The sequence below is a fragment of the Sceloporus occidentalis genome, unplaced genomic scaffold (assembly GCF_023333645.1).
Source record: "Sceloporus occidentalis isolate IW3139 unplaced genomic scaffold, rSceOcc1.0.p SCAF_42, whole genome shotgun sequence".
In the NCBI taxonomy this organism is placed as follows: domain Eukaryota; kingdom Metazoa; phylum Chordata; class Lepidosauria; order Squamata; family Phrynosomatidae; genus Sceloporus; species Sceloporus occidentalis.
Window position 1 is genome coordinate 672346 of NW_028317022.1, and position 26908 is coordinate 699253.

The 26908-nt window shown below is 37.0% G+C and overlaps 1 protein-coding gene across 1 annotated transcript in view; it reads right to left on the reverse strand.

The window, feature by feature from the left end:
- The window catches only part of LOC149289849 (kinesin-like protein KIF26B), a 176471-nt gene that overhangs the window by 26131 nt on the left and 123432 nt on the right, over positions 1-26908 (reverse strand). The window contains exons 6-9 of the mRNA XM_089490123.1: positions 6951-7157; positions 3044-3137; positions 1291-1553; positions 783-966 (exon numbers count right to left, since the gene is read on the reverse strand). Of these exons, the coding sequence (XP_089346249.1) occupies positions 783-966; positions 1291-1553; positions 3044-3137; positions 6951-7157 (748 nt within the window). The remainder of the gene's footprint in view (positions 1-782; positions 967-1290; positions 1554-3043; positions 3138-6950; positions 7158-26908) is intronic.

Genomic DNA, 26908 nt, shown 5'->3' on the forward strand with positions numbered 1-26908 from the left:
AACAGGATGAAGTTTTACAATGTGAAGTAATTCACCTAGTGATCTAAATTCTCTGACTACTATATGTTTAGGTGATAACAGGGGTTAAAATAATAATAAACTACACTTACTCATGCATAGTGGACACCAGAGACTGGCCCAGGGAAAGGTATTCTGAGAAGGGGTTTTCTGGGGGTGGCGATAATAAATATGAACCAGTGAGCCCTCAGAGGCTGGGAGAGGGATACTGCAACATATATTTTCTTAAACATATTTGTGATCATAAGTATTGTGTTCCTTGGTATATGCCTATTTACCATTACCATCACTTGTACTTGAGATGAGGCCCCTTCTACATATCATTGCTTAAGGCCCATAAAATCAAAGAACCCTCCTGTAGCTCCCACACACAGAAACTACTTGTTACTTGGACCTTCAACAGTCTAGTCATACCATTAGTGGAACCTCTGCATAGTTTTATGACTTTCATTTTGTTTTATTTTAATTAAAATTTAGTTTAATTTGTGTACCACTAAGAAACATGTAACGCTCTACCTAGAAACCTGAACTGAATTCTAATTCCAAGGAATGGACGTGGACAGTCCTGATTTAGTGTACCTCTTAAGACTGCTGAGCCTGGATCCTTAAACACATGCAATTATCTGAGGTTCATAATGTTTATTTTTTAGAAATATGGAGAACTGACTGAGTTCACTGACTAGGTTACTTGACGTCAGGAATACAGAGCAGGCCTTTCTTAATCCAGTGAATGTGTTATTCTTAGATGAAAAATCAGTACTTACTTCCTCCTTTTCCACTTTTTTCCATGCGATACTGGTAAATGTGCAAAGTAAAAAGCATGTGCGAGTTTCTGTGGTCTTCCTCATCACAGTCCTTTTGGCTGCTCCTGCGTGAAGCAATAGCGGCATCCAGAAAGAATGCTGCTTTCTCTGCAGTGGGAGCCCGAAGCTCACTCTGGTTCTGGAGCTAAAGACAGAGAGAATTCTGGGTAGAACACTTCAATGGCTCAGACAATCTCTTGGGATCAATATTAACAGTAATTGGCATTACTTGTCTAATAGATTTAAGTCATGCTTTATGTATCATTTACAGTAAAGCAAAAACTGCTCATTTGTATTTTAGTGTCATTGTAGCATAGGATAAGTTTACCTGAACAAATATAACTTTCAACATGTTTAAAGTCATTATCACTGAGAACAAATTTCACATTTTAACATTATTATGGTAATATGTCATTTCACATCTTAGGTCTCACAGGTGTAGCTATTCTGTGGACAAGATTCTGTTTACCTGCATGCCACATATAGGGTCCTCGCACAGATAAACTCCAGGTGACTGTCCGTCCTGTAGACTACCCGTAGCCACTTCAGACAGTAGGTCTCTCAGATTCTCTTCTTTCCCCCACACTTCAACTGCTGACACTCTGACCGAGAAACGGGCTCCTGTTTTTTCCTTCCGTTCATTAATCAACTTAAAGAGCCATGAAATAGCACAAGGGATGATACCAAGATTCTGCATGGAATCATCCTTGCCAATCATAGTGTAGGACTTCCCTGCAGGCAAACATCATCGTGAGGACCGTATATTCAACCGAAAATACTTGTTTCAAGTGGTTTTAACACTGTATTTGTACATAAATTATGTAATATGGACAACTGAGTACAAGCAGAGTCTTGGTATGTGTATTACCCTCACTGTTTACTAAAAAAGCCATTTTGATGAATGGAGTACTTAAACTAATGTTTAAAAGCAACACCCACACAAAATATGGATCTTTTAAAAAGAACATTGCACTGATTTATACATATGCATAGACCATGTCTATGCCTGACACAATCTTGGAACTAACTTATCTGCATGGCTGAGTTTGAAATCCTTATCTTCTCTGTCATCCATAAAAAAAAACACTTGACGGGGAATGAAAACTGGAGACAGTGATATCATCCTAGTTTTGAGAAAGTTATACTATTGAACTCTAATGTCAAATAATGCATGGCAATTTAAGATGAGCCATGAACACCATCAGGCAGCCTAAAAGGGAAAGGGACAGAGTCAGCTCCTACAGAAACAAAATGGTGTCATTCTTTACTTCCTGGGAATTTTGGGCTGTGACAACATAAAGGATATTTACCAAATTGTGAGCTTGCATTACAGCTGAAGATTTCAGCTCCAAATTCACTATGTATTATTAACGAATGACCTCAGTAAGTTCCTCTTGCATACATGAGCTGGCCCCTGAATATGGGGCGATTTTGGGAGCAGCAGTAAAAAGAAAACTATCAAGTTTAACCTGGTAGACACTTCAGTAGCAATGACCAGACTGACAGATTTAAGTCTACCCACTACATGGGAAGATCTTTACATGTCCAATTTTAGTTATAAAACATGTCAAAAATGAAATAGAAATACTGAATTTAACAATAATAAACAAAAAACAAACAAGTTCAGAAAAAAGTCTATAAGATTGTATGAGCTCAAATATATCCAGATGCCAATGAAAAACCCAATGAACCCAAGGACTGATTGGTTATATGTGGATTACATGTAGTAGTAGTAGCCTAAAATATTTAAGATCACTCTAAGGGATATCTGTCCATCTGTCATACTTGCCTTCCCTCCCTTGTTATTTCATAACCTCTGAGCTACCTAGAAAATGTTGGACATGCACATTTTCTTAAAATCATCAGAAGAGTAAAAGTTATGGGTTTTAGCTATCAAGTATATTAACTGTCCTAACATTGAACTTGATTTTTCTGATAATTTTGGATTTGAAACACACGGCACAATGATTCTAGAAGGCCTAAAAGGTTTAAAATGAACATAGAGCATCTGACATGATTAGTCACGCCAACTCATTGTTTGCTGTCCACTTATTTCCTATAAATTAATTGATTATCTCAGTCTACAGTATCTATTGTATTCTTTGATATAGTTTATCATTTTATGGCGGCAAATATATTTTAGGAGTCCCTTCAACAAAACCTATATTTATGGTTTAAGTTCTTGAAGTTTTTTTAGTCCTTAAAGGTAAGACAATACTCACCAAGCTTGGAATGACCAAAGCAGAAGACACAGCCATCTGCTCCATTCACCACAGACTGGATGACCTCTGCCACAGTACCAGCACATACTTCCGCCTGTTACATGCAGAGATGATAAGGAGAAACACGTGAATATGCAGACTCAAATATATGGTTTTTTTTATTAGACATATATGATCAGCATTCCATATTTTAAAATGCACAATGAAAAACTATGCTCCTATCACACAACCCAGACTAAAAAGCGATCTTAGGCTGTCTTTAGTCATTTTTATCCGTCGTACCAAAGAACCCCTTTTATTAGTTTATGGAACAATAAATATTTCAGCTTAAATGATTCAACTAAAATGAACAAAAAATGCCTGGTGCTTTCCTTAACTCCTACTAAAAAATCAATGACTTCATAAATTAATTTAAAAAAGTAATAACCTGGTAAGTACACTTGAAATGGCATGTAGCACCACCAGACACACTTTAATAACAGATCCCTATAGATTAAAATTCCCTTGTCAGGTATATCAATATAGAAAAAATGCTCTGATAAAAGATGTTATATAGATGTTAACATTTAAAATACATCTGCGGAGTTAGACAGCCAAAGCCAACACATTAACTCCTTAAGTGAAATGAGAACCTAAACATTAAAGCCAAATGCTTTGATCCGGGGATATTGGATCTGCCCTAATGGCAATGCATCATGTCCTTTTACTTATTAAGTATGTTTAGTAATATATTCCCCAAAAAGTACCCCAAACATTAACTATTTGTCTCTCAACCATGAAAATACAACCTATGAACTAAATTACAGAAATTACGTAGGTATTGAAATTATCTTTTGATGCTCATAGGAAACCCGCAGTGGTTGGAACCAGGTCTGCCACCCTGGGCAGGTAAGCAGTTTATATAAACTTTATATAACTTGTGTTTTTTGTTTTAAGTCAGTATAATTGTTATATATAAGTTAATATTTAAATGACTGAAAACATATAACGCAAAAGCTAGGACGGTTAAAAAAAGAAAACAATACTTTTGCATTATTATCTGATAGTCAGTGGTGTATCTATCTTCGGGTAAGGCCAAGAGCAGTGCTGCAGCCCCCTCCTTCACTGCCCTTACTACTGGGCGTTGGGATATGATGTCATATCCCACTGCTTCACTTTTAAAGAAAGTGGAGAAGGAAACTATGGAAGACTGTGCTCTCCCATTCAACCTGCCCATTAAGTAGTGGTATTAATGGAGTCTGATCCCCCAAATAGAGCTATCTGTCTCCCTGTTATGCGGCAGAAGGGCAGCCACCACCCTGGTCTTGCCACCATAGGAATAGTCAACCTAAGCCAGAATATGCCACTGCTTATAGTAGTAACAAAACTGTTTAGTGAGAGTTCTCCTATAACATGGGGCAAAAGGGAGAGCTACCAAGGACTCTGCAAACAAAAGTATCAAAATCACGGATAGAAAGAAGCCAGGAATGGTCGTTCTTGAAATATTCTTTGTAAAGGAAGATGTGAAGATGGTTTATGGATCTTCTAATGGGTTGATTTTACATTTATGCATTGACATAGCAGCGATGTTGATACATGCATCAAGATGGTCACTTTCACAAATAGCACAACATAAAAAAATTTAATGAGAATTAGAAAAGTATGTTTAGTATATATATATCTGTAAATCATGATATCATGAATTAGGATAATCTGGAATGTGGTGGTTCCTCTTTAAGTGCCTGTGTCAGACCTCTCCGTGTCACAATGATTTTTTACAGGCCCAGTCAACGATATCAGGTATTTTAACATAGAAAAAGACCACCTAAGCAGGAAAGTGTGGCAGAAACAGCTTGATTGTCCGCTTCAGTGCCGTTCTCCACACATGCTGAGGGGAAGAAATATCTGCAAAGTCTGCTTTTCCTCTGGCTCGCATGTTCATGATAAAATCAACACAAGAATCGCATAAACGATACACTCTGCACACAGAATGCTGAGGTTGCTTCATTACAATTCATGAATTCTGGCACAGATATAATCAGCTCTATTACTAACCTGCAGCGGACGCTCTCATGCCGCTCTGTGGCTCGGTATATTACCGACCAGATATTTATGGGCTATATAAAATTTAGGGAAGACTTTTTAATGTTTAAAAGCATAAAATGCACTTGAATTGCAAATTAATGAGCTGTGATTTAATGTGTTGAAGACAGGCTGAGTTTTTACTTTACAGTGAGCAAACACCAGAGTTGAATTAGTAATGATCCGCTAGTGAATACAATTGGCTTACTGTACAAGCTTCCTAAAATGGCAGTCAGTTAGTTGATTAGGATACAGCCAGTTGCTTTTAATGCTGTGATTCATGTCAGCATTAGCAGTAGCAGTAGGGTCACGACAAAACTGATTTCCATTTTGTAGTAATAAGCATTTATATGGGTTTAAAGAAGCAGTAACAGAAGACCTGCACAATTGGATCTTGTTATTCCGCTCTCAAAATTACAATTAAATCATTTAACAGCCATGACCCTATATCCATAACACTCAGAGGTGAGAGATTCTTCCTTTTTGACCCAAAATCCATCTGTCCCTCTTTACTCTCTATCAACACTAAGTTAAAACAAAGGGGTTTAATCACTAAAGGGAGAGATGACAGGAGAGTTTATAGGAGAGTCGTGGAACTTTCTAGTGTATAATGAAAGGAGCTGAAACCACAAATCTCCTGCAAATTCTCCATTCATGATATTTAAATTGTTGGAGAGTTTCCAAATCAATTCTAATCAGTAATATCAGAATGAACTAAACGCCTTTAACCAGATGCCTTTTTTCATTTAAATAACAAAAGTGTTCTCTACTTATATGCAGTACACAAGTTTTATTATTATATTTTATTTTATATAGTGCCATCATATTTCGCATTGCTGTACAATGGGTAAACATAACCAGTAGTATATAACATAACAGTTCAACTTACAGAAACAAGGGGTAAGGATAGCCCTGCTCAAACGAGCATCTTATAGACATCAGCAACTCTCCAGTCCTATTGTTGTTTACTCATTGAGACCTGCCTATCAGTTCCTGGCTTCATGTATTTAGTTGGTCATGGTGAGTAGTGACTGCAATTACTATTTGAACCAGTTTCAGTGGTTTGCTGAATGCCACTATACTTTGAGTTAAGTTTATAAATCGTTCTATCCCCCGGAAATGCAGGTCCACAAAGATTGGCAGCGTAACAAAAAAAAAATGCCACAGCCTCCCTGTAAGGCTTACGGTGCGGAGCCCCCAAGCTCTTGCTACACACACAGTAACATACTTACACACACATACTAACATCCTCATACAGTGACATATTTACACTCACTAACATATGATTGTACTAAAACACAAATGCGCACACACACATACACACAAACATACTTACTTGCACTCATGAACATACTAGCACACACACACACTGTAACACACACAACCATAGTTAAACACACATACATCTACCTTCATTGGCTGCGAAACAGGAAGTTCATTAGCATTTTTGCATATACAGTAAAATGCTTACACACAAATACACACACAGTAACATACTTATACACACACTGTAACATACACACATATACTAAAACACAGTAACACACTGCCTGTGTCTGAGCACTGGGAAATGGCATCATATGCTGATGCTAAGGCTTAGTCAGTGTGTTAGAACTGAGGGAGCATGGCCCACAGGCCAAGTGGTATGCCTTGCTTGGGAGGAACTTAGTGGCCCCCACTGGACACCAATGAGGGGGCGTCTGTTACACAAATGGTAACAACAAAAAAAGCAATTTAACAAATAATATTATAAACTATTAGGCATAATATAATGGGAAAACCTGGAAGATATTTCTGAAGTACTATACTGCAGAAATTATGTAACACCCAGCCCAATTTCACCTACCTGTGAGGCATCTTGTGGGAATACAGCATCAAAAGCAAACATTTTAGGGGGTATCTGGCTTCCTCTCTTTTGAAATGCATTCTGGCCGCCACATGACAATGGGTCGTACAATGTGATCTGCTTTTTTCGTGGATCAGCTTTGAGAAAGGAACTGGAATCCGTAGACTCTCCCACAAGTGTGGAACAAATTCTCACCATGACCTTCACCTGAAACAAGGATAAAAAAATATGAATTATGAACAAAAAGTGTTATGTTCTGCTGAAATATTAGTTAATATAATTTATTTTTCATACAGCTGTGTAGCTTATATGTACCTGGGAAAAATTCCTAGTGGATGGTTGCCTAAATGCTCCTCCTACATACCTTTATTTCCACTTGGATGGTAGATCCCATCATATAGTGTGGGAGCACCAGTTGGATATACATGGTCACACTCTTCAAAAGTGTATCTAGCAGGTGGGCACACGTGTGTAATTTATTGACCACTGTGCAAGGCCTGATTCTAAGCCCTAGTCTGTCTCTGCTCACTTTGGTGAAGTCAGTCATGATTTTATGTTTGTATCCATAAGTTCAATTGTAATATATAGAGGCCTCAATTATTTTGTGTGCATCTACCTGCCATTAAACCTTAAGCTCAATAAATTGAAAGATAGACAAATCAGCAGATGTTGCTAGCAGATCAAGACAACACTCAACTATGTCCAAAGCAGCCCTCTCTGAAAACATATGCCAGCCTATACAAAGTCCACCTGTCATGGTTTGTAACACATAAAGGGTCACACTAATTATAAAGTATATTTGAAGCAAAGTTATAAACATAGAACAATTACCATAGCAACAAATATAAAAAAAAACCCTGTTATTAGCAGGGATATTCTAATTTCTTTTTCATTTTGTTTGCTTAATTTGCTCAAATTTTTTTTACACAAATAAACCAATTTTACAAAATGTGTCTATATGTTGCACCCGTAAAGGGATACTACAAATGAAGCAACTGATTTTTGTTCCTGTTTACACAATATTTTAAAGATTTTTGGAGTCTACTGAAGGGTTCTTATGAGATCTACCACTTCTGGCCTTTTCACCTCTACCAATTAATAGCACTTTACAAGGCAGCAGTTTTGGTCTTGTATTATAACAACAAATACCACTGGCTTCCCATGAGATATCGTTCTGTATACCAGCAACACAGAAAATTGAAGGGGAATAAAGCAAGAAACAAAAGGCGAATTGAAAACAAAAAAAAATGTATAACTTATAAATACATAGTCTCAGGGGCATGAATTGTAAGTTTTAACCTACAACAGCACAGCTGAATCTACGTGAATAATTCCATAGAGAATTCCACAGTGGTCCTCATATTTAAGCTCAGGTGTTCCAGTTGTGCTTGTCGCGTAAGCAACCAAAAATTCCTGCCATAGGACATTATCTCTTTAAAATCTCTTTTGATATCCCATAATTGCGCTCAGGCAGAAGCTCAAAAGGATTTAATACGCTTAGTGTAAACAGATTTGAAAAAAATAACATAGTCTATTAAAAATGACAGCCAGGGCAATTAGAAAAAAAAATGCCAGAAGCTAATGTGGCATAACAATTCCAAATGGTTAACTGTCATTATACTAGGGAATGAAACACAACACCTGCATTGCTTTAAGAATGCTGTCTTACAATTAAAAAAACGTTTCTAAAATCTTCTTCAAACTTATAAAAAAAAATACACAGCAGTAAATTAAATAAAACATGTCTTAATACTAAAGTGTATTTTGCATGGACTGCAATACATTTTAGTTTATGAAAATTGTTTCAGGCATGCGATTTTTCGTTGTTAGAAAATAACCATCTAATTTCCCTCCTTCTGCTGGCTTCTATTGAAGCAGGAAGTGTACCTAAATATGCTTCTCATAGGTGGGCTAGTCTGCTATCATATCATGTAGCACTAACATCCTGCTAACATACATGTTATTGGCTGCTGTTCATATAAGTTGATCTCCGATGTGTCCGGACATACTTAAGCAAGGAAATTTATGATGTGCTGGTGCAAGAAAGAAATGCACAGTTTGCAAGCCAAACATTGGCTGAATTGTGCAGAAACATGGATTATTAAAGCATACACTGTATCATTGATCCCTGAATTTTTTTTCCCTGTAAATACATTGCAAAACTAATAAGACACTTTCATATGAATTTGTATCAGAATTGAATATTCATTTAGCGTATGTATAATATATATATATATATATATATATATATATACATACATACATACAGTATATTTATGTTCCATAAAAAGACTGGAGCTGTACATATTAGCAGTCGTGCTGCTGATTCAGATAGCACCAGCTTGCTAACCCAAAGGCATAGGAAAGAAGACATAATAATTTGCTCCTAGTATATTCTTGGGAGCAGGTAATGAATTTATTGCAAAGAGATCATACAGTGCAAGGATAATGATAGACACAGAAATTGGTTTACTGAGAGCCAGAGAAGTCATTACAGGGAAGTTGTGCAGTGAAACAAACAGGTTATTACAGGAGTGGAAGCCAGTGAAGAAATACAGTCTCTAGGAAACTGCCTACTCTAAGATACAATCTCTTATTACTGTGTGAAACGGATGAGTGGAGACCTTTGCAAATCCCAGTTGTACAAGTACCGTATTGGCTCGAATATAGGCCGCACTTTTCCCCCCCACTTTAAGTCTTTAAAGTGGGGGTGCGGCCTATATTCGGGGTCTAGCGCCGGGCAGGCAGCGGGGTTAGGATACAGATCCCCCGCAGCGGTGCAGGGAACCTGCATCCTACTCCCCGATACGCTTAGACAGCCTCCCCTGCCAGCACTTTCCACGGGGGGGGGCGGTGCCGGCACGGGAGGTTGTCTAAGCCCATCGTGCGGACGGTCACCGGCTGCGGAGGTTGTTTACCCGCATCGCCGCAGCCGGTGACCGTCCGCACGATGCATTTTACCTCTGCCCCCAAGACTTACCACAGCAGACTCCCGGGTGTCTTGCGGGGCCGGCGGGGGACATCTACGCAATACGCGTATACAACTTCCGGTACCGGCACATCCGCTGAGTGCCGGCACCGGAAGTTGTATACGCGTATTGCGTAGATGTCCCCCGTCGGCCCCGCAAGATACCCGGGAGTCTGCTCTGGTAAGTCGGGGGGGGGGGGGGGCAGAGTGGCAGCATATCTCGGGGGGGGAGGAGGAGGAGGACAGTGGCAGCATATCTCGGGGGGGGAGGACAGTGGCAGCATATCTCGGGGGGGAGGAGGACAGTGGCAGCATATCTGGGGGGGGAGACAGAGTGGCAGCATATCTCGGGGGGGGAGACAGAGTGGCAGCATATCTCGGGGGGGGAGAGACAGAGTGGCAGCATGTTTTTTTGGTGCTTTTTTAAAGAAAAAACTTTTTCTTTAAAAAAGCACCAAACTTTTAGGGTGCGGCCTATATACGGGGGCGGCCTATATCCGAGCCAATACGGTATATAGAAGATCTTGGTATTTTGGTCACTGTTAGTGATAAGCAAGTAATCCAGGTAGCCTAGTTGTAATATCTGTAGTTCTTGATACTTATGAACTGGTACAGAAGGCAAGGAGGGCCCTGCTCTTGCAAATTTACAATCTACTAAGTGTATCTGCTTCAGTGACCTATGCACAAGTTGAACCAGATAGTCGAGAAACGGAGAAGAAGTTGTCACATGCATCAGTACAGATGCTCGGTCCTGAACTCTGACAGGTGGATGATTCAGCTCCAACTCTTACTGTTTGAGAGGGTTTTTCATTCATAAAATATTGTTGATTATTATTAATAAACCAAGGCCAAAATGTGTATGCAAGTATTCTAGTGTTTAAGAAAACTATGCTTCTAAAGCATAAAGATTTTTTAATCCGTATACCTTCTGAATTTAGGCACAAATCTACAACCATAATCAGACGTAATTAATTTAAATAATTACTTACAGGCATGGATTGAACCAGTACGAAAAAGGAAAAAGGTTGCGGCTGAATCAACACAGTATTACCCAAAAAAGTGAGTTTAACATTTTTAAGATCACAAAAACTATAAAGTTTGCCCAGAAAAGAGTCTCCACTTGGCCAACATAAGTCATAAAGGACATCCTGTTTTAAATCCATGAGGATCATATTTAAGAACCTATGGATTTAGTTACTTCTAATGTACTCTACAACTATTAGCTAAGAGAGTAATTTACAGAGAATAATTATCACAACTAAAGGTTCCGAGCCATTTTTAAAAAGTCTTGTTCTGGTTAAGAGCTTATTTGAAGGAAATTAATTCCAGAAACATTCCCCATGGCATTAATTCCATATGTATTCTCCACTAAAAACTGTGGCCAGATTTCTGAAAAACAGCACAGTAAGTATGTTTGTATAACATTGGCCAAACCACATTCAAGTACTGAAATTAGTAGTCCAAAATTATAGATTTTGCATCACAAAATTGAAACAATATTTGATGCAGTATTATATATAAGCTCAGTTTGATTAGCTATAAAAATGACACAGGTCATTTGTGTGTAGTTTCTACTGGACATAGTAAGGCAGCAGGAATTGCCTCTTAATGGAAGCTGGTGGTTCAGCTACGCAGGTCATCTTATGCCAGAAGCATCTAAGAGTATGGAGGCGCCCGGCTACCAACTTCCACATTTATTCGCAATATGCTGCTCTTGAGTGACTAGATATATAGACACTTCATCATGTATCTTGTTGGGACAGTTTTCATCTAATCTCTATCTACATGAAAGCCTTGTGAGTGTGGGAATTGTTGGTCACATAGGACGAGGCTTAAGGCGAAGGTCCAACCATTGTGGATTTGCTACAGAATATTTGAACTATTAAGAGAACCTTTCACAATTGTGGAAACACTGGTAACAAAAGAAACAAATATAAAAAGGAAACACTTTTGAAAGTTTACATAAAATAGTAAAGCCAAAGAAAAAAAAAAAAGAATTTCTCTGATATTTATTGTGTATATATTTGTCACTGGTACAATACTGGAAAATAGTAATCAAATTGCTCTCACTTTACCCAAAACATTTGTAGATTTTTTTAACATTGCAATACTACTTCACAGCACACAAATGTGGTATCCATCCATTAACACATGGCCCAACCAGAGCCAGGAATTTCAAGCCCCAGAGCAACCATATCAAATGCATTTTTAAAAGAGCACTGCTGAGATCAAACATAATCTACAGCTTTAACAAAGCCACAGTGTTTTATGAAACATGACAGTACAAACTGAACATTGTTATAATTAGTCATGTCAAGAACATCTGATTCCTTAAAGGCAGTGGCCTCCAAACAAATTTGTCATAAATCTTCTCCATAAATGCTTAACATATTTATAGTGATTCTTGTGTACATGTACAATATAACTGTGCTAACTTGAGGGAACATACATATCATCTGTACAAATCTTAAAGGAACAGTAAAACTTGATTACAATTAAAAAAAAATTATATTGTAGGGTGCATGAAGAAATTGTATAATACACATTTTCAATATTATGTACCGTATATTATATTCATTATCTTACAATAACAATTTTTTTTCTTAATAAATCGGTAATTTATTTTCTAGATGTCTTCTGAGGGGAGCATATGCATTTTGAAAGTAGTTTCAAGTAGTCTCAAGTACATCATGAATGTTTGTGGAAATAATTGTCTGTATATAAATGTATATTTTAAAGAAACACTCCAATGTTTTGTACAGCCCCATCAAGGAAGAATAATGGCTAGAGTGTTTCTTTTGGTTTTCCAATTCTTTAGAAAACAAGAAAGAAATATCATAGTAATATGGTATTACAGATATGACACAACGGTCTTTACTATCTCTTTTAATTACCAAGCAAACAAATCACATCAACCCCAAGCAATTGCTGCCTCCCAGATAACTACTGAACGTGGAACGGAGGTTACCACCTACTTCATTGTTATCATGCTTTTATTGTTCTCTCATCTTTAAATTCTCATGAATGTGATTAAATAAGTTACACATACAGATTTATGTATCTATTCTCCTCTGTACAACAGGAAATTGGTCTTTTATGCTTGGCTTCCTGTGCCATTATTCTTTTGGTTGAAGACAATGTACTTGGTTAATCCCATGTAATTAACAGATTTAGCAGAACTGACTGTACATCTCTTAGAATGTCTGATCACTTTTCTATGGCATTTCTATGATCAAGGGTCAGGAACTCCCCCAGAATTTGTTGGGATCCTTCAATAATTAACAAGCACTATAAAAATAGTGTACAAGCAAATAGTGAAAGTTAGTTAAAGGAAACGGTGATCAACTGCTGTAAATCATGACCTCCAGCTTGGCTGTCAACTGCTGACAGCCAAGCTGGAGGACCAGATTTTCCCATGAAATATGTAAATATTGTTTTTGGTCAAGACTGTCCATGTAGGTGCATAGCAATGAGCTTTTTGGTGGACTTCTGAATCAATAACTATATTTATACCTGAGAGAAACAAGTAATTTGCAGACAAGAACCATTTGGCCCATCTGGTTTGCTATGTTTTTCTTGCTGTAAAAACACAGCCCTTAATTCATCCTTGGTCTCATCTTAGATTCAGGATAGCCATATGCCTGCCACATGCATAATTAAAATCCCGTACTGTATTAACTTCTACCGCTTTTGCTGGGAGGTTATTCCACTTATCTTATGTGATCATTAGTTATATATTATGTCCTACAGAAATACTAAATCATTAATTTTACTAGATGAATTTTATATAACATGGCTACTAGTGACTAAGTAAATATATATATATCATCATTGAAACTTGTTTTCCTATACATCTCTCTATAATAAGATACATTATGACAAATGGTCTTGCTTTTATTCAGGGCAGGTTGGCATAGCCACAGGGACATCATGGACAAGCATAATTGTATGCCAGAGATAGGCCAAGCCAGCAACACATATTAATGCCCAAGCAATAAAAGTTATGTATTTTTATGGGGCTCACTGCCTTAGATTTCATGCCGGACATTACCCCCCACTATCCAGACTTACCATCTTCAACATATATGTATGTCATTTGGCCCACTCATAATCGGTGACCCTAAAGAAATGGAGAGACTGGGCGGACTACAGGGGAGATTACTGATCAACCTTTCAGACCATTAAGTGTGCTGTAGACTTGGGAGGGCAGTCACCCAATAGGATGATCGGCTCTTAGTGAAGCAGTCCAAGGGCTGTAGCTTCCTAGAACCTGCTACTCCAGGCCAAGTTGGCCTAGACGAGAATATGCCACTGCATGCAAAGACTAAAAGACTGAAGCTGAAGAGGAGTTTGAGCAAACTTGGTTCCAGCTCACCTTCTTCCATGCTTTACCATACATGAGCCTGGGTCAGTTTTATGCTGACTCATCTAGACGTATTATATACATACATATTGGTCTATAAAGACCTACTGATATTACAACCATTCGGAACAATTTGCAATTTTGTGGGGGCAAATGAGAACACAATAGACCAATCAACCTATATTATTTGTGTGGCTATTCTATTTTGAGTCACATTTATCTTGAAATACTCTATTTCGTCTATATAAACTGGTGAAAAATTGGAACAGTCAGTGGCAGGTGACCAGTACTTGATATTTTCATTTTTTTGTTCTTTTAGAAATAGCCAAGGAACTGGCAGCTTTGAGTGTTAAACGATGGTCAAGTGCTTGTCCAAATGGAGAAATGCACTAGCCTACTGTGAGAACTAAATTACCTTTCTCAAGCTGGAAGCAATTGAAGTTTTGTAGAGACAAGTGATGCACAGAAAAACAGTACAAATAGACAGATCTCATTATCTGTCTCTAGGTTTTTGATCGCCTGCTGTCATTAATTTGAGCCACTCAACTCGCAATGCTATCTGTAAAAGCCCTCACTTTTCATGGTATATTGAAAAAGGGTATGAACACATCTGGCAACCTCGGGTACTAAAATAAATGAGCAGTCACTGCACAGTCACAAGGAGGGAGATTGAAATATGACAAACACATTGGAAATGTTATCTACAGAAACGAAGGTGAACCTTTATAAAATGGCATTATGAATTTATTCCTTGCTATCAAGCAGTTACTGAAAGCAAGAGGAAATGCTGGTGGTTCTAAAAATACAATATAAGTTGAAGATCTTTTAGAATGTCTCTTTCATATGGTGAAGGTATATAGTTGTACATAAAAATGTGCTTTCACTTAGCATTATCCCATTTGTCCATAAAAGTCTACCTACATCCAGACGCACCCACCTATAAGGTTCCAGAAGATGAATGAATCATCTTGGCATGGAATATGGTGGCATGAGAGCATTGGTGAGACACTGGGTGGGTCGGTGGAAAGATTTAGACACTTGGATAGGTATATGGCTATCAAGGATCTAAGACAAAACAAATGGCTGATTAAGGTCTGAGGCTTTACAGCAGGAAAAAAAACGGCATACTACATGGGTCCATTGATTCTTATCTGCCAAATGATATGCTTCTCTGGTTCTATGTAACAATGAACTATATGCAAAAATTCAAAATGACACTTTTTAATGCAATATATATATTTATACTGTATATATATATATATATATATATATTTATAAAATGTACCATGTCAATTAAGGGGATAACTATACTTACAAAATACTCATTCAGGAGCTCAGGAAATATCTGACTTGCTGTTTAAACGCCTCCCATACATGTATACTTTGCAAATCAACAGTCCTCAATCAATCCTTTTGGAGCAGTGCAAAGTTTATGTTCTATAAATGTTTTTCCCATCCGTTTGCTGATAAAACTGAAGAGCCTGTATAGACCCGCAAGAGTACCATATCACTTTCCCAGACTGTCACTCTATCTAATAAGTCATGTTAATACAACTAGCCTTTCACTGCCAGCCAACTTTCATATGAATGAAGTAGTTATAAATTTGTTTGACATAAATAGTGGCAGATGGTCAAACTTAACTTCTCTACTGATTGGAAAGCCACAGTTTAAATAAGGAAAAAGTTCCCCCTTGTACTTGTTACAATTGGTTCCCAGTATGGCTCTGAATTAAATATTTTTGTGTGACTTTGATGTATGAATGTATATATATAATTCACCAGAATGTATTATTAAAAGCAGATGTAGCAACAGATATTATGATCACATAATATGACTATAATTACATATTACCAACTCTTGTCTCTCCAGCTCCCTGTATTTTCCCCTGTCTTGAAGGGGAACTCCTGCCATCCTTTTAGATCCTTTGACTAATACCATAATGTTGTAAGGATTATGTATGTAATATTTGTCAACAAAAGTTGCATGAATAGTAACATTATAATTAATTTCAATGTTTTTGGCTTCATGTACAGCTCTTCTGACATTAACTCAGGCTAGTACTGCCCCTAAGGGTCTTAATTCCATGTAAAAAAAGAATATGCTCAGTTTGTACTATCCGTGACTGTGCTACAAACATTCACCAATACCGTCTGCATATAAACCAAAAAGCTACACCCAAGAAAATACTTCAGTCAGTGTTTATTAAAATCATCAAATCAGAGCAGCCCAAGAGCAACTGATCCCCTTGGAAACACTCTAAACATGCAATGCTCCTAGGAAAAGGGGCATCAGGGGAGGAAAGATAGAAAAGTTGGATCAGAGTCCAAAAGAGAGACCCTTGGGAAGTATGACGACTCTGATTGGCTTATATTGGTGGGACTCATGCCTTGATATTTATCTGTGGTAAAATGGCGACATTTTCTAATTTTACTGAATGATAACATCAGAATGTGGACATTTTACAAAGGAGGAACAGCTTTGATGGAGGTATTCAAAATAATCCAACATTAAATAAAGAATAAACCTGACACCAACATTTACAGTAGAACATGAGACAAATGTGCATTTAGCTTAATATTATAGATGTGCTAGACTGTCTATAAGACACAAATGTGTTTGGGATAAAAAAAAAAAAAAGAGTTTATCTGAATACTTTCAATTAAATTGTCTAATAATACATTTTCGATTCCAAGAATGCTGCTGATTATAATTTGTAATAGATGATGACATTAAAGAAAAAGGTCATTAATACATAATGGTTGGTCTGTTTTACAATAATGCAAGAAGCTGTTGTAAAAAGAGCACATTAAATATCCTCCTGTGTTATAGATGCGAGTTTAATTTCTTCTAGCAACCTTTAACAAATGGCATCTAATCAATAATGCAGACTTCACCACTGGAGAATAAAAAGGCCTGTCTAGCTTGTTGTGTCTGTAGAAAATGTCAAAATCATTTATCAAGGGTCCAAATGAAGAACCCACAGCTATCTTTTGCTGAACTTCATTCTCCCCTGGCCAGGAACTGGATGATTCCAATGGACAACCACCTGCAGTTTTCCCTGCAGCATCACCACCATGAAGAGTCTGGGTCTGTCTCTAACAGACCATCTTTTAAAATGGTCAGCTTTCAAATTCTAAATAATAATTAAGAAATCGAGTAGTAATAATGAGGTGTTAGAAAATGTCAGGGATGTCATTGTGAGCCATATTTATCACAACTAATCAACAGAAACTTTCTAAAGAAGCCTATACTTTCTTTTGACAATACAGAAGTTTATCTGCAATGCTGGTTATTTCATTAGTCTCCTACTACTGCCTTTCCACCTCTCCTTTGATGCTGCCTCATAACTGTAGACTAAGATGATCATGGCCAACAAAGAAAGATATCTGTTCAATGTTTTCTAGACATCCTGACCTTAGTTCATTCACGAACTGGAGCATTAGAAATGGCTAGTAAATATCAACTCAGGTTATGAGGACAATTAACGAAAGGGGTAGAACAAGTAGAAAGTGAAAACGTCTACATGAATCCCAGAAATAACATAGGAATACTCCCTAGAGATAGATCTTTGTATCTCAATTATGTTTATATATCAGGTATACCTGTCAGTGTAGCACTTAATTTACATGTCTAAATATATTCCGTATGCGATCAATAACACAGAACTGGGGTGACCTGTTCACTTTAAAGTCATTCCGGTAGAGAGAGCGTTACACCGCAGTTCTCTCTTTTGTTTCATCACTTTAAAAATAGCAGTGAAGTGTTAAAATAGCATCTGGAAAAATTAGCAGGTTGTCACTTAAGGGTTTAAAATCCGGCTGAGTATGATGTCATTTACAATATTCATATGATTATTTGTTAATATATTTAAAAAATATATCAGGATACATCTCACAACCGGTATAAAGGGAATATCTGTAAGTTTATGTAACAATTTAAGATTTATGGAGCATAGCATTTCCAGGATGGTGCTAATTCAAGGAAAATGTGAATAACACGGTTCTAGTGCTATGATTTAAGGAAACAAGTAGTGTATCAGCTCTGCATAGATTAAAGGAAAAAAAACATGAACGTCTTATTTAGTTTTGGAACTTTAAAGGTCCTTGTAGGGTCATGAATTTATTGTAACTTTTCTCAAGCAGAGTACTCTACTCATAAAAATGGAATTTGTTATTACATAATAGCCATTGTGTCCATCTAGTATGCTACAACATATGATACCTTACTGTATCCATCTTCCTACCTGATGCCTTTGGCATATCCCATGCATGCCTAAACTTCTACCACGTCTGCAGGAAGACCTACCATAATCTACCACCTACTTAAATCCCATCTAAACATTTGACCATTTTAGACTACATATTGTTTGTATCAATGTCTTTCTGAAGACTCATAATCTTAAAGTTACAAACCTGTAATTGCATTGATAAGCATATGACAGTTTAAAAGGAACCAAAATCCATCATGGCTCTTTAGGCAGTAAAACTAATCCATGGATCAACGGCTATGAGTGTCTCTGAAAAACGCTTCTTGCCAGAAAACCCAATCCAGTTAATTCATAATGTAGTCACCAAAATCGGTGCATTTCACAGCTTTATAGCCCTTACCATCAGCAACACCCTTCTTTGTTTAAGATGGAACTGAGGGTCCTCTTATCTCAAAAAAGTGGTCTGTTGGGTGATTCTCCAGCAAATGCCTCAGACCGTAAATGTATTTATACAAGTCATCCCTTAAGCAGATTTTTTATAATGTGAATAAATCCATATTTAGATAATTAGAACTCATTTTTGCACTTTTTCCAATTTAATAAAATCTATTTTATGAATTGTTAAACTGCATATTCCACACGTACCTTATCTAATTCTTTGTATAAATGCATAATCACGTTTTTCAATTTTGAATTACTACCCTTTTAGTGCATGCTAGTAATTTCAAGTTTCTGCTATTGCATATGACATTTGGAGTATGGAGTCAACTAGTACCCATAAATCTTTCTGGCCAAATGTATCTCATAATTAGCATTTTTTTTTTAGTACTCAAATGCAGTACATTTATCAATAATACTATTATTCATCTGCCACTTCTGACCATTCTCTCAATTATTCTTCAACATACATCATGAGGACAATTTATAACTCTACCCAATATATTACTCTCTGCAACAACAACAAAAAGTACAAAGCCAAGTACATAGAATGGAGCCCTGCAGTAAGCAGCTTACTACAACAGCATCAGCAGAAATTTCAGTTTTTCTCCTTATCTTTAAAAAGGGTTTAATAATTGTGTTTCCCTCAATATAGCCTAGAATTGCATCTCGAATTATTCAAGTAATTCACTCACTATTGATGTTAAACTAATCTGTTTAATTTTCATGTTGTGTTCGCAATCCGTTTAAAAAAAAAACAGGATCACATTTCTCCAATCATGTGGCACCGTGCCAGAGTATAATCTAGTCCCTGAGTATTAGCAATAGAGGCATTGCAATAACTTCACTGAGCTCCCTGAGAAGCCACCAGGGCCTGATGCCTTATTAAACTTACATTTTTTCATATTTTTTTTATATACAGTGGAATCTTCTGACACTGTATTAAAGATGATGTAGTTTTTCAAGATGACCCAGACCTGTATTGTTTGGATTTGAAATTCTTCAAATTAAAAAAATAAAGTGAAACTGTGCTGGATAAATGGTTTTGAATTTCTTATTAAAATAAATAGTGTCTTAAATAAATAAAAATATGTCAAAAGATTAAAACTGTAGGCTGTGAGAAATTTCCTGTTAGAAGTTTACACCTATCACAGAAAAAAAGGATTGAGTTCCATACACAATTGGCACAAAGCCATTTCCGCTTATCAACTATTTTATGTTGTTTTTCTTCTAACTTTTTTAATTCAGCAAATCTTCTCCTGCAGATGGAACACTACACGGTCTCTATATTTGCCTGAAAGAATAACATGTCTAGGAGCTGATAAAAGGGCTTAGCTCTAAGAACATGCCATCTTTCAATCAAACCAATAGTACGTCTGACATTACTGTGAAAAATGTTGCACACCTAAAAAACTAAAATGCATTTAACTGAATTAGCTATTCTACAAAACACGTGACAAAGGGATTACACCATCTGAATAGTGGAAAGGGTTCAAAAAGTTCAGATTTTTTATTTATATGTGAGGCCTCAAGGAGTTTAGCAGTGCTTGTTTTGTTCATGTGGGCAAAGTAAACAGACCTTTTGTTTCCCCAAATTTTATCAGAAATTACATAGGTTGATTTCCTTGTCCTTCTCAATGGGCCCTTTCAAAACATAACACTTTTCTGGATGTTCTTGATTACTGGGGTGTTAATTTCCTCCTCGTTCTTGATGGGCCCTTTCAAAACGTAACCCTTTTCTGGATGTGCTTGAGGGGTTGAGGAAGGTCCCATCACATTCCTTTAAATTGTAGGAGCTTCGGTGGGTTAATGTAGTATCACTGGTTCAGCCCCATAGTAAAAAATACATATTATCATTAGATAGGAATGGCCATATGATGTCATGGAATCCCCAAAATGTAGGTTTAGAGAGGAGCGAAATATAACTGTGTTAAAAGCCCAACAGAACCACTCTTGCCAGAGTGGGTGAAAGGTAAATAGGAATTTTCTGGTTTAATCTGGAATCCTTAGACATTTCTCGAGAACCTTGAATCATTAAATGTCCTCCTTAACTACAAAAGGTCACGTTAAGGTCAATAACATTATGATTTCACACATCATTTGAATCTCAGAGGACTGACCCCTTCCCTTATCCAACTTTTCCATTTACTTCTTTCTGTGCTTTTATTTGCACATTTCCCCCCTATAATCTACTTAATTCAGCCTACAGATCAAACACTACACAGCTTCTGTACTTGCCTGTCAGAAGATGTGTCTTGGAGCTGATAAAACTGTTTAGCTGTCAGAGGAACATGGTGTTTTTCAATCAATCAATTGGTACACCTGACATAACTGTGACAGATGCTGTCCGCCTCCAAAAATATTAAATGCATTTGATTAAATGTCCCCTCTCGTGCTATATCTTTGAACTAACATAAAAGTATAGAAGAGAATATGTATAGAATATAGCCACATTTAATGTCATTTGTCTGTATATATATATATATATATATATATATATATATATATTATATATATATACTCTTATCTATACCGGTACACATTTTCATTGTATTTACTTTGAATGCTGCCCTATTTTTTTATCTGGGATAGCACCCCAGCCACCCACTAGGCCCTCAAGCTAGATCCCTAGGTGCAATCTCCATTCTTCACCATTTCTCATGTTGCTGTCTTTGCCAGATTAGTCATAAATTCCACCATTCTTCTGCAGGTCACGTGGAATAAGTACAGTGAGTCCCTCATATCAAATAACTGATCACTATACAGTATAACTAGTAGCATTACTCCCATACATCACTCACAGCTGCAGGACAGACCAATGGTTACGTGAAACTATGAAACACTCAAGTTACCAACCTTGGCTTGCGATCCTGTGGGTTACCCAAAAACAGTCATCATAATATAGAAATGTCTGAAACACCACAAACCAGGGGAAAGCAACTCACCAGCTGCTGTGCAACTACAGACCACATTTTAAAAAACCACTAATCTGCCTATGGCCAGCTAACCTTCATATGCATTGTAGCTCTCTTAATCTACAGAAGACTATGTGCTTGCTTTGAAATACATTGGGCATATCCCTGCATTGGGATTACTCGCTGATCTAGTTCTGGAGTTATCAGCCAGATACAAATAACAGACTACATTATAAATTTTGGCAAATCGGGTCTTCTGGAATTTTGTATTCGGAATGCATAACATGCTTTATTTCTGCTCATCATACTTTGCATGGGTGCTTTGAATTAGAATGTTTAAACAACACAACCGTTGTTTAAAAGACCGCCAGCAGATCTGTGTGAGCTGACTGTTTGGGGGCATACTTATGTGTGCCGTCGTGATCAAACACAAAATACAAAACATGTATCTGTGTTTACACACAGTAATAACATGCATGTGCAGCCATCCAACCATCTTGCAAAATCCAACCGAAGATCACGGATACTTTTTCTTCTGCGCATGCATTCTATAAATTTATCAATGTAAAGAATACATTTTGCACATTGATTTATACATAATTACTATTCTACAAGGTACATTTTCAAGGACTTTGGCAAACACAAAATGAGCAATGCTGCTTTTAGCACATAGACATGGAAACAATTCAATTTGCATCATAATAATGATGTATGTTGTTTACTGTGTAAGGGTTTGAAAACAGATTTCCCTTGGCTTTAGAGCAATGGATATGTTTAAACATTTTCCTACATAAAAACAGTGCCAGTAAAGCGTTCCCTTTCAATAATAGTATAATAATTTCATTGTGTATATTTTAAGCGTTACTGACTCATACTTGCCAGCTTCGACGGAATCGTATTTTACATTGATATCTATATTATGTGATAATCTTTTTATTATTGTACATAGGCTTCAAAAAACCTTTTATCATGGCAAAATTGGAGCAGTTCTGGTGCTGTTTTTTATGGAAATGTCCTTCCAAGCAGCAATAATATGTAGCATTCCGTACCAATTTTGCCCAAGTTTGGTTTGATAAACATCATCCGTAATGCATTATTTTAGCAGTCCAAAATGTTAAGATCGGATGGTTTCATACTTACGAGCTCTTTATCACCAAAGTGATGAGTCTGGATGGGAGATATGGTTTCAACTCACTGACTTTCTTATTTCTTGTAAACAGCTCTGATGAGTTTCTTCTACAAGAATGGCTTGGCTGACTCTGCTTAATGAATTCCATGAAAAGTCATCTCACTGATTTAACTACATGTTACAAAGGGCCGGCTCGGCCCTTCACACAGGAGAAGCTCAGTGGAATTGGCCCCTTGCATAGTGAAGTTGATGAGTTCAAAGAACTCTTGCAATCAGATATGCAAACTCCCTAGTTAGAGGCGTACGATAATAATCCATATGGTGGCTGGGTAGTCCCTTTAAATTTGTATGTTTGTCCCCAATGCAAATTCATGGAGGGATTCTGCAGAATCCCCCCCATATACATGTGCCCCTTATCCCTCGTTATTTGGCATGCAGTTCAGCCGAACACATATTGTGCCATATGATATACTTATTATAGCCAATTATTATATATTATATAGATCATTATTTATAGGCAATTACAGCGATTCCACGGATTCTAATAGGAGCCAATAATTGTCTGTCTGGGACACTGGACTGTCCCTTTAATAAACTCCATACATTTGAGTAAGCGGTTTGAGGGGTGACTTTTGTGAAAATAAATGTAATTTTGGGCCTAGCTAAAATAATGAAATGAATAAAAAGTGAAACTGCAAAAACATACAGAAAAAAAAACATCTTTCCTTTAATAATTTGTTTTCTATTACAGTCTGGTGGGACGCATCAACCATTTTGTTTTTTATGTTTGACACGTCAAGAGTTTGCTTTAACTGCCCTTGAGATAATCTTCTTGTGTCTCTACATATTACAACATTAAAGATGGAAGACACGGGGGAGTCTCAAACCCGACAAAAACCAGAACAGCAGTTGCAATATACAGAACCATTCCACTTAAAAAAATATGTCAAAATTAACTGTATTTAATGAGGCTCTATCAGTGTCTGCTTTATAGAAACGTGACTATAATATAGGAAAACACCTTCATCATGATTTATCTTGTTTCAAACAGGCCGCCACAAATTAGGCATGACTTGATGTGTATAAACTCAGTGACAAATTGCAGGGAAAGCAAAACAAAGTCTGTGTGGGCTGCGAGATGTACAGGAGACCATTAGAAATATATTGCATTACATTAGAAACCCGAGTGAACGTGTGGGAGACGGGAGATTCTCATGCACGTGATTTGTTCAGCCTGAGACTGGTTGTCAAGGGCAACGTGCCCTTGATCTGCTTCATTGCTAGCGAGACCCGAGACACAATTCCAATCTACAACTGATTTACTATTCCGATGAAACCCATACAATCTGACATTCATTACAAATTTGAGGTGGAGAGCATTTTTAGGAGTCCTCTAGAAAGATAATATAACAATGCCCTCAGCCTTAGAGTGGTGATGCTGGAATGTCAGGTTTCAAAGCTGTCAAATAAAAATATTTGACTTTTCATCTTTAATACCTGAAGAAAGCTAAAGCCCTGCATATGGACGCGGTGCTTTGTGACGTGTTTGATGCTGCTTATGTTAGAGGGAGCTTGGTGTATCAGGTGTTATTAAACTCACACCCTGTTAATTGCTTCCTCGGCTGTCATAAAATGTCCCTGCCTCTGGCAACTTAACACAATTTGGAAAGTTAGAACCAAGTGCCTGACAGCATTTAAATCTGCTATATGTCTTCTGCCATGCACTTATCATTCCCCTCTGACAGATTGAGATCTTTTACAGTCTTAACCTGTAGGTGTCCGGATCCAGGTCATTAACCTCTCAGGCACTTAAAGGGTTAAGTACTCTATATTTTTTTTAAAGTGATTTTATCATGCCAATCACTAAAGGCTCATGTGCACCATCGCAAAGGGTTAATAACGCATTATTTGAGGCCAAATAAAAGTCAAAGCTTTTAGTTTTTCATAAGAGTGACCTTTTGGAGCAGGAAGTCCAGGGACATTACCACTGGCTTGCCCGAATTGAATACATTGTGGCAAGTTGGCTCAGTCTTAATTCAGCTCCTCAGATATCAATGTAATCGTTTAAACTGTATTTCTTTAGAAATAATATTAAAATTGGATATAGCCATGGGTCCAAGATAGGCTAGAGGTTTTAGTCAACGATGAGCATTCAGGACCTTGTAAGATGAGAGCGACATCTAAAAACGAAAGACTCTCAAAACAGCAATCACATAATATAAAATCCAAAATAATTTTTTCTACACTAACTTAACATAATTATATAAGACATTTTATGTAAAGGCATTTTCACCATCCCTTTTATTTTTTTTTTTTAATTTTGCCATGCATATATTCTGCAAAACGACGTTTTTTTTTCTTAATCAGTTTCAATGCAAAATAATGAGGTGAAGTTCAAAGTGTTTTCATTAATTTTATGGTTCATTTGAACTGTGCAAAGATCTCCTGATGTTAATGTTAAACAGATTCAACTTGGAAACATCAAAGGCAACCTTTAAGAGTAAAATGTTTTTTAATACTGTGGCCAAGCGAATAGCTATTCTAGGAAATAATGTACTGCTTGTAGCTCCTGAATAAAAATGTTATATTAAAAACACTGTAGACGCTGCAAAAAGATTGTGAAGTTAATAGTAGCCAGTTAACCTTTCCCTACTACTTTAATGATGAAGTATTTGATTAATAGCTAACGAACAAGAAGAAGCATTGTTCACGTTTAGCTATGAACACTGTTGTATCATAAAGCTCAGAAAAAAAAGCTGATAGCTCTCGAAACAGGCCTTTAGGTCTGTGGCTTTGTAAGCAATCTGCAAAAAAACAGAATGTTGCAGAATCTTGTAATACCTTTTTTATTGGACTAACAGTATTTAAAATAAAAAAAAATTTGTTAGTCCAATAAAAAAGGTATTACAATATTCCGCAACATTCTGGTTTTTTTGCATTCTTATACACTGGACTAATACGGCTACCCCAAACTAAGCAATCTGCCACACTTGTCTTACTTTGTGGATAAAAGCCATTCCCTGAGGAAATTGTCCCAGCAAAAATTATCCAATGTCCAGGCCAGCAAGCTCATCTTGTCTCAATCAAGGAGGCATAAAGGGGGAAAAGTCAAGGCAGATGTGTCTTTCAGCTGGACCATTAGCCTTTTTTGACTGCAGATAGTGCAGCCTAAATTGCTAGTCTGACAAAGAATCCTCGTTCTTGTTAAGAAGGGTTTTTATGTGGGTGTCAAGGACATTCCAAGGATGAATGTCATCTTCAAGTAGCATGTAAGGAATGGCACGAGAATCAATGAAAATGCTTTAAAATGGTCATTCAAGGGGTGGTCCACCCATTCATGAAATAATAAAGATCAGTTAATAGGTTTATATTATCAGCTTCCAGTACCCAATTTCACTACCAGTAAAAAAAAGACTCGACCTGTACAATTTCACTGCTAGATGGACCAAAGCCCCTAGAAACTTATTTTATTCAGGATTTGTTACACGAATAAAATCTGAGCTTAGAGGTGGTAGAAAACATGATAAACATTGCACATATTTTTGTAGCAGTTCGATTTAACATAATATCTGGTAGTGAGGCCCCCCTCCCTATAGGCTCCTTGGGACTCTGTATAGGAACTCCATGATGTCCTAGATGTGAAAATCACCAGTACCCAGTTTTAAATGGCCAATCCTTTCTAACTAGCATACGATTTAAGATTTGTATTCATTTAATAATGTTTGCATCAAGAAGTCTTACGTTTTCAAATTAATGGCAAATAGAATATGAAGTCTTATTTTACTGCAGAAGTCCAAAAATGGAAATCACTTCACTGTTAAATTGTTGCAGTCACTAAACACTTTTATTTTAGTTACCATCCTTGCCATCGACCTTATCCCTTTATCATTCCCAATCTTATTTTTAATTATCTTGTCTTCTAACAACTGTCACCTTA